Source organism: Dipodomys spectabilis, unplaced genomic scaffold (genome assembly GCF_019054845.1).
Source record: "Dipodomys spectabilis isolate Male_0828 unplaced genomic scaffold, ASM1905484v1 ptg000140l, whole genome shotgun sequence".
NCBI lineage: Eukaryota > Metazoa > Chordata > Mammalia > Rodentia > Heteromyidae > Dipodomys > Dipodomys spectabilis.
The window spans coordinates 19,274,926-19,288,297 of NW_024870817.1; the positions used below are offsets into that span (position 1 = coordinate 19,274,926).

At 34.3% G+C, this 13,372-nt stretch overlaps 1 protein-coding gene across 2 annotated transcripts in view; it reads right to left on the reverse strand.

Moving 5' to 3' along the window:
- The window catches only part of Xrcc4 (X-ray repair cross complementing 4), a 189,237-nt gene that overhangs the window by 72,150 nt on the left and 103,715 nt on the right, over positions 1–13,372 (reverse strand). For both annotated transcript variants that reach the window (XM_042691059.1, XM_042691060.1), the window contains exon 7: positions 4,016–4,163. In XM_042691059.1, coding sequence (XP_042546993.1) covers positions 4,016–4,163 — 148 coding nt within the window. The remainder of the gene's footprint in view (positions 1–4,015; positions 4,164–13,372) is intronic.

The following is a 13,372-nucleotide window of genomic DNA, read 5'->3' on the forward strand; positions in this document are numbered from 1 at the left end:
CTGGTTCATTGTGTTTAACATACAGAATTAAAAAGACCATTGGGAATGACGATAAATCACAGCTGCAAGTGGTGCAAGATAGTAAACAGCGGCGGATGCACAGCATATGGTTATAGTCATAATAACTCTCAGTGTTGATGCTAGCTGACAGCACAGGATGAGTGTTCCTGAAGTAAAATCATATTGTGTGGATTAGTTACACTAATTTTTAAATGAATATTTATCAATAGATACCAGATTCAAGGATTTTAAAGTCTTACTAAAAGTGGGAAATCATCAACAATCCCAAAATACTGCTGAAAAACCCAGCATTTGTGTACCAGAAAAAGGCAAAATGGCAGTACAATTCAACACCTTACAGCCATTTAACATATGCTAATTTAAGTGATTAGTGCCGTGTGGCACTCTACATAAATTTCAGTATGTTTTTAATTTTCTATTTTCCTATGTTTAAAGAGAATGAAAGTTTCATTTTGGCATCTAAAATTGTTCACATTGAACAAGTTATAGAGTTTAAAAGAAAAAAGAAAAATAAATCCAAGTAAAATGACTAGAGAGCTTTTAAAAGATTAAACTGAAAAGATACAATTGTAGCCAAAGTATCAAGTTTCTATTCAACCCTCAATTTGATCAAGAGTTACAAAGCAGTTTAGAAAGACAGAAGACAGGGAAACAGAAGGAAAGTCCTTTGCATTTAAGAAGCAGCAATGCACTCTTACATGAAAGGAACAGCAGAAGTCCTAACAAGGCCCACATAAGGAAGAGCTCAGCCTCTGAGCTCATACCATTCCTACCCCGTTCTCACGATGGAGACGCACAGCACAGCAGCTTTTCTCCTTGAACCTGATGCTCTTTACTCCCAACTCTGTGACTCGTCTTTATCCCTCATATTTCAGATCCAATGACAATTTTTCCAACAATACCATCTTTGCTCTGTTTTGATCAAATCCCAATTTCTTTAAATGTTTACATTCACAAACTTATATAATGATAAAATAGTTATGTCTTCTAGACACTCTTTTAGACTCCTAGACTAATAAGCTATGTGGGGACAGTAATGTGATGGGAAATCACCAAAATCTTTTGTTTTTGGATAAACAATCATGCTTATTGTGCATATTCTTACTCAATATCCAATTATGGAAGTCCAACAGTGAATAAACTCCTTACTGAGGTTACAAAGGAGGTAAAGAGGAGGCAATACTGAGAGGAATGGACAAATGTGTGTGAGATCTTGCATGGGATTCAAGTAGAACAGCTGATCAGGTCAGGATACCAGATGAATTCACGGGTTAGACCGGTTTGTATGCCATGGTGATATAAACAAATCACAGCTTCCTGTGCAATTTATTTCCTTTTGAAGAAAGAATAAGTGTGGATATTACATTCACTCTTCATTAATCCTTTCCAGTTCAACATGCATAAAGACATAAGAAATATGAATGCTATAGATTAATTGTATTTTTCATAAAAACTTTAAAGTATTCAGAATTTCTAAAAACTCAATAATGATCACTAAGATCTACTTCTATTGAATGTACTTAGGAACCTACTTAAGGAGATATTTCATGTATGGCTAATAAGTTTTATATGTATGTGATTCTTTCCTTAGTCAAACTGATGATAAACACCATGTAGTTAAACAGGTACATAAAAGCACTGAATGGCTAATGCTAAACTAACATTTAACTTGGTAAGATAATAACAAGAGTAACACAATAATAACAAACTGATTTTCTGTTACTTTTAGCAGATGATTCAAAAAAGTTGATGTAGTGTCTCTCAATTATTAAAATGTGAAATACCAATAAGATAAATGCTGATATAATCAAAAGTGAAAAGAAATATGATAGTTATTAATTGTGTGGATGTTTGCAGAAACCGTGTCTTTTAAAAAAAAAACTACATTTGCTGTGCACAGGTGGTTCATGTCTGTAATTCTACAACTGCAACCTGAGGATCGCAGTTCAAAACCTGGAAAGGAAAGTGTGAAACTCTTATTTCCAATAAACTACTGAGAAAAAGCCAGAAGTGGTGCTGTGGTTTAGGTGGTAGAGTGCTACCCTTGCGCACTCAGAGACTCAGGGCCAGAGCCCAGACCATGAATTCAAGCCCCAGGACTGGAGAAAAAAAAAGCTACATAAAATATTTAGTCATGCTGGGCTCTGGTGTCTCACACTAACCTTATCTACTTAGGAGGCTGAGATATGAGGATCATGGTTTGAAGCCAGCTTGGGCAGAAGCCCGTGAGGCTCATGTCTCCAATTAACTACCCAAAAAGTCAGAAACAAGTTGTAGCTCAAGTGGTAGAGCTCTACATTTTGACAAAGAACCTCAGGGGTGGTGCTCAGACCCTGACTTAAAGCCTTAGGTCTAGCATGCATGCACACACATACACACAACACAGACACACACAGACACACACACACACACTTAGTCATGATATAGAGCTAACATTTCATCCTTGTACCATGCATATCAAAAACTTGTCTAAGGAATATAATGATTAGAAGATGTAAAGTTGTTATGAATGTATAGTTCATGTCAAACCACACATTATTTGAGAATAATAAAGTTTAATGAAATATCTTTGTAGTTTCCAAACAAAAAACTTACTAGAATATTAATATTTTTGCAAATCGGCTTGAAAGCAGTTGGCTTTTCATTTCTTTCTTCATTTAATCAGCTGTGATGTGTTTTCTTAAAATACATTTTTAGTGTAAAAATACTGTATAGATGGGTTACAGTTACAGGAGAAGGTAATGAGTGCATTTTCTATTAAGCATTGTTGCTTCCTCCTTTGTTTTTCCCCTACCATCCGTTTCCGCCCACCTCCACAACTTTCCTACCTCCCCCCCACCCCCACCTAAATTGTAAACTTCATTTTTCACCATAGTGACTTGTACATCTCATTGTTACAATGGGTCAACCTGTATCCCTATTTAAGCATTTTGTTTTTTCCCTTCCCCTCCCCCAAACAGAGAAGTGTATATACAAGAGGCAGAGCACTGACATCAAATACAGTGAGAACGGTTGGGGGGGGGGTGGTTATACCACGGGGAAGAAACATACAAAGCAACAAAAAGATCACATAGTGTATTAAAAATACGTTAGAAACAATAGCAAGAAAGAAAAAGACACTTGTGTCTCTATCTTGGGGTTCATTTCGCTTAACATCATCTTATCTGGTCATCTGTGTTGTTTAATGAATAGATATGAAGAAAACCTAGCCTCACACAGGTCTGAAACTAAAGAAAGGAGGATCACCTCTACAAATGGCTCTGAGATTCCCCAAGGGTCATCCTTCCACATTCTGAAAAATCACTGAAGTTTCATAATAAATTGGAACATGATTATCATTTAATAACTATTTGCTAAATTAACCAAAATCTTTGAGGAAAAATTTCCACAATTTATACACATATAGCCAAATGTACACATGATTTGTACATCCATTGCAAATTCAACTAATAATATTACTTATAAATGTTCACTGACTTGATGTAATGAAAAACACTTATCCTAACTTTTCAGCTCATTACACCTAAACTTGAATGCAGATTGATGAGAGGAAGTCTAAAAAAGTGAAGAACAGTAAAAATAAAACACGAAGTACCAAAATTTAATAGAAATAATATTTCAGCTGAAAAAAATACCAAGCATAACCAAATATAGTAGGAAATTTGAATGTTGCATAATTCCCTTTACACAGTAAATTAGATTGAAACACTTTACTGAACATAAGATGGGTTCTAATATTTTTAGTAAGTTATGTGTCATCTCTAATTAATCTGTGAGAATTATATGAAAAATATATTTGTTTATATTTTTAGCATTTCTGCTTTAAATAATTAACCAAATAGCAGAGAATGTACTGACTCAGTTTATAATATCCATTAGTCATATTTTTAATTCTTAAAAACATGGAACCTCAGAAAAAGTATAAACAACACTTTTATAATTAATAGATTTAAAAAACTCATCTCATTATTCAACAAATAATAAAATGCCTTACTTTTCCTTCTCTGGAAGTTGATGATCCTGAGGAATGATTTTAGGTTCTGTTCCAAGATTTTTTTCCATTCGTTGCCTCCTCTTCCTACTTGGTGCAATATCAGTGACATCAGGGTTTGAAATAATGGAGTCATCTTTACTTAATGTGGCTAAAATTTAAAAAAAAAAGTTAAGTATGTAATCCAATAATATTATGCACATAGCTTGTAGATAAACCTTCAACTTAACTGCTTTAGCATTTAACACAAATCGCTACAAGTAAATTATAGTAAAACTAATCTCTCAAACATTCATGCAGATTTAATGAAGTGAGTCAGTTGATGTGGTATAACACTTCATTGTGAACATAAAACATTATATATATTGTACACAAAATAGAATTACTTGATCAATCTTTGCCTATATCAGACAAAAGCCTTCTCTTACATATTCTTAGTATAGTTAAATTTTTAATGCTAGAATTGGATAAAAGTTTTAGTGGCATCCACAAAAATGTGTTGAAGGGAAAAAGATGCTGAAATGCTTTAGAAATGATCTAAATTAAATTAATGTTAACCAGTAATTATCTACAAGCATCTTAGTGAATCAGGTAATATCACAAACATTTTTTTGGTACTAGTTTTTGAACTAGCTAAGTGCTCTAAACCATATGAGATTTGCCCCCTAGCCTTTTTGTTAGTTTGTAAGGTTTTTCCCCTTTTCTTTTCTTCTATTTTTTATATACTGTTTCCCACTTTTTTTTTTTTTTTGGGTCCAGTCGTGGGGCCTGAACTCTGGGCCTGGGCATTGTCCCTCAGCTCTTCAGCTCAAGGCTAGCACTCTACCACTTGAGCCACAGTGCCACTTCTGGTTTTTTTCTTTTTTTCTTATGTGGTGCTGAGGAATTGAACCCAGGGCCTCATGCATGCAAGGCGAGCGCTCTACCACTGAGCCACCTTCCCAGTCCCTGTTTCCCACTTTTTAAAAATTATCTCTAAGTGGTTGTATAAAGGAGTTGCCATTTAACAAAGCAGTTGACAAATACGACATGTGTTGATCAATGTGTTGTTTTGAATTCTTACTACCTTTTTTTGAGGAGTCCAGATCCCTTTTCCACCTCCAATACAACTAGAATCATAGGCATGTGCCCCACAATCAATTTAATTTCACAGACTTTTAGGCAAAATTTGAAGAAAAAGAAAAGTAGGGAAATACTAAAAATGTATCCCATTTGGTTATTACTAAGTTGTAGCTCTGTTTGGGTTATGTGAGACAGAAGCAACAATAGAAACGTGTTAAATTGATATTCCTATATTCTTAATTTAAAACTTAGCTCCAAAAAGGTCTTCAGAACAGGTCTTCAGAACAGTCACTCTTATCTTTAACTTAGCATCAACAAGCCAGAAGTGGAGCTATGGTTGAAATGGTAGAGTACTAGCTTTGAGCAAAAATCTCAGGGACAGTGCCCAGGCCTTAAGTTCATGATCTGGGACCCACAAAAGAAGTGGGATGGGTATTTTGATATTAGGAAATATTACAATGATAACATTTTCTGTTTTTGAACTTCAGTGTATTTGATATTTTTTTCTAACATAGAAATATTTAAAAGTGCACAGGGGAAAGTGTTTATTCCAGTTAGAAAGATTTGGCAATATATAAACATTAAAATGAGGGCAAATGAAATTTAAAATAATGTATAATTTAATTTTTTTAAACAAATAGGGTCAGGTTTAGTGTATATGAGTTAAAAACTACATACCTTCAAAGATTAACACTCTGATGAAGTGTTGATTATAGCTAAAGAAATGTAAGACTCTGATGAAGTGTAGATTATAGGTAAAGAAAGGGGCTGGGGAGGTGGCTCAGTGGTAGAGTGCTTGCCTTGCATGCATGAGGTCCTGGGTTTGATTCCTCAGCACCACATAAGCAGAAAAAGTCAGAAGTGGCGCTGTGGCTCGAGTGGTAGAGTGAAGAGCTGACTACTGAGGGACAGCCCAGGCCCAGAGTTCAGGCCCCACGAAGAAAAAAAGAAAGAAAGAAATATAAGCACATTCCTTCCTATATGTTGAATATGTGTGTGTGTGTGTGTGTGTGTGTGTGTGTGTGTGTGTGTGTGTGTGTGTGTGTGCGCGCGCGCGCGTATGCATGCACACGTTTGCCACCAGGTACTACCTGACTCAGATTTTTAAGTTAATGGAATGGTTGGAATCAAATGCACTCAGAAATTCTCATTTCCTCCTGTTTTAGACAAAGTGTGATGCAAAGGATTAGCTGACTGATGATGCTGATTATGAATATGTTTGCTACTAGGATTTTCACTAGAGACCTAGGAGCCTCTCTAAAATTGTCATGAGGAAAAGGGGCAGCTCTATAAGATTAGTTACTCTTTAAATAGAATGTATTTTGTCTTGGTTTCTGTCTACACCATGGGAAACAAAGCTTCCTTTAGTTTTCAGGTACATGTAATAACTGATTCTATTATAACAGATTCTCTTTCTTTATACACTGCTGTCAAGGGAATTTTTATATCTAGATAGCTTTTGATAAATATCAAAACATTTGATCATCTCCTGTGACATTTCCATGCAAGTACGTAATGTATTACAATCAATTCCCACCTCTATCATTCAACTTACCCCTCTTTCCTAATACTGCCTTACTGTAACATTATTTCAAGTTTTCATTGTTCTACTTTTATAATTGCTGAAATGTGTTTTGACAAAATCCATCCTCTTCCAACCTCGTTAGTCCAAATCCCTGTCACTAGTACTCCCTAAACAGAGCCTATTTCTCTTTCCCTACTCCCTCAACTATTGATCAACGGTTTTCATTTAGGTTTATCATTCTGTTTTCATATATAGTTAGAGTGTATCACAAACACACTCTACTTTTCTTTTTCCAGTGTTCTTAGTGTTGTCTATTACATTTCTATTCTAATAGTGAATCCCTTGAAACAATGATTGTGAATCTACAAGTAAGTACAAGTGTGCCATTGAAACAGAAGGGATCTTTCTATAGTGATAGAAGTCAAATACAGGGACTTCCAAGATGACTACTCTATCTATAATTTTATAGACACTTGTCCCTCCAGATATGTGGATCCCATATCTGATTATAACTCATCTCAGATGAAAAATGTTCAAAAATTTGTGACAGTATTCACTTTTTTGTCATTATTCCCCAAACAATATGGAATGACAGCATTTATACTGGATTAAATATTCTAAAGGCAAAGTCGTGTATAAGTGATATAAAAACACAATACTCATAAAAGTGACTGGAACTACTCATCTGCTGATATTCCAATATAATTTTATAAATGTAACAATTCAAGTTTTCCCTTTTAAATCATGCATCTAATTAAAAATATATTAAATTTAACTGATCATATACACTTGTTTTAGATATGCAGACAACTGTGAATAGAGTTGAAAAAGAATAACTAATATTCAAAGAGTAACAAGGAAGGGATATGGCCCGGTTGGAGTCATATTCATGAGAGAGAAAAAAAATGCAGGCAATGAAACTAGAAAAGTACGGACAGTAGAAAAGAAATACAAGAAGTGAAGAAGACACAGACTTACATTATATAAACCTGTAAGCTTTCAAAGCTAGGTAGAAGAGTATATATTTACCCTTCTCTGGGGAGCATTCACCTTCCAGAATTCTCAGTTTTAATTATTATCATCAGTTTCTTTGTCATGACAATGTATCTTTCACCATTTCCAGTGAAATTTTTATTTAAAAAAGAAAACAAAACCAAAGGGGGTAAAAATACATTGCCAATTAACCTACGGCTGCTGAAATACTGACTGACAGTAGCTGTGGGATGAACTTCAAGTTTTCATTAGGTTCAGTGCATCTAGAAAATGGAGACTCATTCCACAAGCCCTGCTATTGTGAAAGGTGGCTCCACAAAAAGCCACACTTCTTCTCATCTGTCAGAAGAACTGCAGGATCTTGGCAGCAAAGAAAAGAAATGAGATGAATGTTGGCTTCCCTGGGCATTCTCAATGTCAAAATGAAATGACACTTGGCCAAATAGTCAAGAATTTGGATAAATCTCATGAGTTAAACTACCTGGTAAACTTCAGTTTCTTGTCAATAAATTCTTAAATCTTAATATTCTGTAAAACAACATTTCAAGGATATAATTTATTTCATGAGGTTAGCATTATGTCATATTTATAGACTTTTCTCTCTTCCATATGATGCATACCGAGTATAAAGAAAGAAGACAATATTATAAAGGAGGTTACCACCTCTTCTCCTTTCTATGTAACAGACTGTTAAATACTCCCTTTAAAGTTTTATACATACATACACAGGTAGATAAACACATAAGCATCCTGAAGCATATTATTCATCACAAAGAATATCACTCAGATTAAATTATATAACAAGGAAATTCCATCAAGTCCTTTGACCAGGAAAAAATAATATGTGCTCTTTATGTATGCCATAGCCAAGCAAAAACCATCAGTGGTTCCCCAATGCTCATATCATAAAATCCTAACATCTTATATCTATATTCAAATTCCCCCACAATGTGGCCTCACCTGCTTTGTTAACACATTTCCCATGTTTTCTACCACTCTCTCTAAGATATTCTAAGGTACCAGGGATGGCTACCTCTGCTTTCATTCCTAACTTTTCTGTTTTGAATATTCTCCATTGTTTTACTGTCACCTCAATGTTCTCTTCCAGTGTAGCCAGACCAAGTCACTTCAGTCCTCCTAGCATTCCTAAACCACAGCAACTTTCCTCCTTTTCTTTCGAATTTACAAATTAAATCACTCATTTTACATATACTATCTCCTACTGTTACTCTCTTTCTACATTTATCTTTCTTTCCCTGTTTAAGTATGAACACTGTACAGTGAGATTTTACTATTTACATTCTGTTGTATTCCTAACATAGTACTCAATAGTTTTAGACATGAAAAATGTGAAGGCTTGGAGCTCTTGTTTTAAAAAGTGTATTTTACTTATTTAATGAAAACATACTTTCTTATAGACCTTCAGATAAGATGTAGAAGAAACTGAAGTGTAAAGAGCTGAGTCCAGACAACTGGTTCTACACTTACCTTGGGCACGTTACAGTCTCAGAAGGCCCTTGGTTGAGGTATATACTAACCATGATTTCTACCCATGATTTCTAAGATGTAAAATATAAAATGATGTAAAATGATTATAAATCATTTCTTACCCTTACAATTGTTTTGTTAAGCAATAAGTGTCAGATACATTAGATGTCAAAATGTCTGTATTCTGAGAAAAGATTAAATTGATTTTCAAGACTTGAGGAAGTTTTTATAAAAAGAAAGAAAAACCCGTAATACAAATGGGTGCTTTTCTAAATTCAAAATAATTCAGTAGTCACAAGCCACCATATAGAGTACCCAAACATTGTTTGGGGCTGTTTTTTGTTCGCTTATTTATTTATTTACTCATCCCAAAGCATCCATTAAGTATTTATACCAACAAGTCATTGTACTTTAATTTCAAGTTATCACTCAAAGTAGAAAAAGTCAAACCTTAAAATACAATCCTAAATAAATCTCAAGCTTCAAAAACAGATTCTGTCTTCCCAGGGAAGACAACCCACCAATGCTTCAGGGTACTTTGTGCCTCTGTAGTTTGTCTTACTGACAAGAATTCAGATAATCAGGAAAAGGAACTGAGATAAAGTGGGTCAGGAACACTTCAAAAAGGAGCATCTTAAGTAACTTATCTTAAGAGTCAATTTCCAATCTGACCAAACAAGTAAACACTATTTTCCCTCACTATTCATCAAAAACCCTTTTTCCAGATAGGTTAGCAGGAGCAGCCCAGTTTTCATATTACCTGAGTAAATGATGACTATCCTATAGTAAAGGTCTATAATATATCCTTTTCTATTATTATTAAGGAGTTGTACAAAAGCAGTTACAATTCCATAAGACAAGTTAGGAGTTTTTTTTTTCTTCTTAGACAATGTCATCCCTTCATTTTCCTACATTTTCTCCCTGGCATCCCTATTTCACAAGTTACATCGTTCATATTTTTCATAGTGTGTATTTAATACAAAGGCTGTATTTGTTCTCCCTTCCTCCCTCCATTCCTATGCCCTCCTTTACCACCCTGCCTCATAAAGACAGGGTTCTATTTCCTGGTTTCTTTCTTTTTTTTTTGGTCGGTCTTGGGGCTTGACCTCTGGGCCTGGGCGCTGTCCCTCAGCTCTTCAGCTCAAGGCTAGCACTCTACCACTTAAGTGGAAGCACCACTTCGGGCTTTTTCTGCTTATATGGTGCTGAGGAATAGAACCCAGGGCCTCATGCATACAAGGCAAGCACTCTACCACTGAGCCACCTTCCCAGCCCCTTCCTGGTTTCTTTTTGATAAATAGTACTGTAGCTTTTCAGGAGTTATACATTTAGATTTCTCCTCTTAGTAGGCCCTCCTTTAATCAGTTTGTATGCAAATATATTTTATCCCTGTATATGTTATCATGCCTAGTTGTATTTTACATCTAACTACTTCATATGAAATTAAACATATGCTGTTTGCCTCTCTGAGCCTGGTTTACTTCACTTACCATGATTGTTTCTAGTTCTGTCAATAGTCTGATCTTTTAGTCAGCAATCAAATAAACTGATAGCACAAAACATTAAGAAGTGGGGATATGTGTATGTGTATATATGTATACATTCATTTACATTCACTTTTTCAAAAGCCAGGCCTATTGGACAACACAGCTGGAAATCAGACTTAATAAAAAAAAAACTATTAAAATTGGGTTAACCCAAAAGGTCATCTTTGGAAATACAACACTCTAAATGTCAGAGACAGGGTGGGCCACGAAAGATAAACTACAGACTCCAAAGTATCTAAGCAAGCAGATTTAAGAAAATCTGGTTTTGAGGACCTTTCAGTGCATGATTTTTTTTCCTGTGGTGCTGGTGATCAAATCCTGGGTCTCATACATGAAAACAAATGCGCTATACTGATCAGCATCTCCAACTCACAGAGGATGTTTCAGAATGAACTCAAGCAGTAAATGTGAATTGAAACTGTTCAGTCATCTTTTTGGACCTTTTCCCAACATCTTTAGATTTAACCACACTTGGAATATTTATAAGCACCATAAAAGCTGGGCTGAATTTGTTCTGTTCATTGTTTGTATTAACACAATGTGAAATGAAGTAATCCCTCAACAAATACTCATTGATTAATTGCTATAAATTCTTAAATAGCAATGAAGCTACTAGTAAATAATTACTTAAGAATTACTTTGTATACATGTGAAATACACGGTTATTTATCTATACCTGCTCTGTCATGCCAGGTAACTTAAAGAAATATGTTATTTGAGAAAAACAGCTTATGAAAGAACAACATTAAGCCTTCAATTTATATCACATTGCAGTTAAAAATAACAAACCTTGCAAAGTACTTTAATGGTTAATAAGTTTTCAAAAAATAAAATTACAATTTCTTGGCTTTCAACAGCTACCCACATCATGACATGCTTGGAGTCAACATAAAGCTTTCATTGTTGTATCCAGTCAGGTATGGACTTTGATCAGCCAAAGACATTTTGTTTTGCTCATGCAGATTTTGAAAGATTTTTGAAATTTTGTTTTCTTAATTTGGTTCAATTTTTTTTTTTTTTATTGTGAAAATACCGTATAGAGGGGTTGCAATTACACGGGAAAGATAATGAGTACATTTCTTATCAAGCATTGTTGCCTCCTCCTTTGTTTCCCCTTCCCATCCCTTTCCATCTCCCAACCCCCCATCCTCATCCCTCCTAACCCCCCACACCCCCTATCTCCCCAGCCAAAGTTGTAAAGTTCGTTTTTCGACATAACGATTTTTTATGAAACCTTTTACAGAACTTAGAGGTGATTTTGTTGGAAGCAAAAAATAGACAAAATTATGTAAGATACAAGAACTTTATCTATATAGAATCTAAGTAAACTAGTGAGAATTAGGAAAGGGTGACTAGCTTGACTACTACTTTAAAGTGTCAAAAAGTTACAAGATTACGGGTGAACTGGGCAGATGAGACATTATGTGTGGTACAAACTCTCTCTGATCATTACCAGCCAAAGATTTGGCTGAGTTTGACATTAATAATTCTACTTTAATTTGCCCATGTATTCTAAATCTCAGGAAAAACTGGATTAATTTTCATACATTGAAGAAAAGCATTCTGTTTGTGTCTCTTTAAGATATTTAATAATATCATTAATATCTTTGTGATATTAATTTAAAAGTGGAGAATATGATGAGAAATTCAGTCATTGCTTGAAGTGTGGGATGACTTTTAAAAAGGAGATTGCCAGATTGTGATGCTAGACATGTCTCAACTAGCTTTCAAACCAAAAGTCAGGCAAACTTTTACAAGAAATCAAGAAAAAAAACTTCTTTACCAAATAATTAAATAACAAAACAATTGGATCAATAAAATAGGTAAGAAGAATCACAAACATGGGTCTGTTAATCATTTACCAAAGACACTATAGGTGGGTTACATAAAATTCTTTGGAGAATTTATTATTAGGTATACAGAATTTTGTTTGGAATTATTATGTTTAAATCCATACTATATTAATATCCATATTTTTACATATATTTTACATCTTTTCCAAACATTTTAATTAGTATGAGTTTTTGGGGATAGGAATTTCAGTGTGATATTTCCATACAGGTATAAAATTTACTCTAATCATATTCAACTCCCTTTCATATTCCTTCTACCTTAATTAAAGAAATTTCAGCATGTTTAATTATCTTTTCCAGATATATGTAAACAGTACTTCATAGTATTCACGCCCATGTCACCTCTACTTACATTCTCCCTGCAACTGCTGAGACTCATTCTAAATACAATTTCATTAACATTCCTGTCTTTCTTTTTTTTAAGTAAGAGATGTTTGCATGTGTGAGAGAACATGTGGTATTTGTCATCCCCACTCTGATGAGGATGACAGATATGACAACATGATAATCTCTAGTTCCATCCATTTTCCTGTGACTTATTTTCATTCTTCTTTACAACTGAATAATTCTCGACTATATGTGTGTGTATATACAATGTGAAAATTTCATTTCCTTTTCTGTTTGCAAAATCTACAGTTGCCTAGAAAATACAATTAGAGAACATCATATATATATTCATATACAAACAAATATGTGTGTATGTACACATATATGTATATATATATATATATATATATACATATATATGTATATACATGTGTGTGTGTGGCTACTATGACCAGGAAGTACAAATTTCAATTTCTTCAGGTATTTTAATCTTAAAGCCAGAAGGAAGGTTAGGTATTATAGCACTACTCAAGAGTTTTCCATCTGGGCTGGGAAGGTGGCTCAG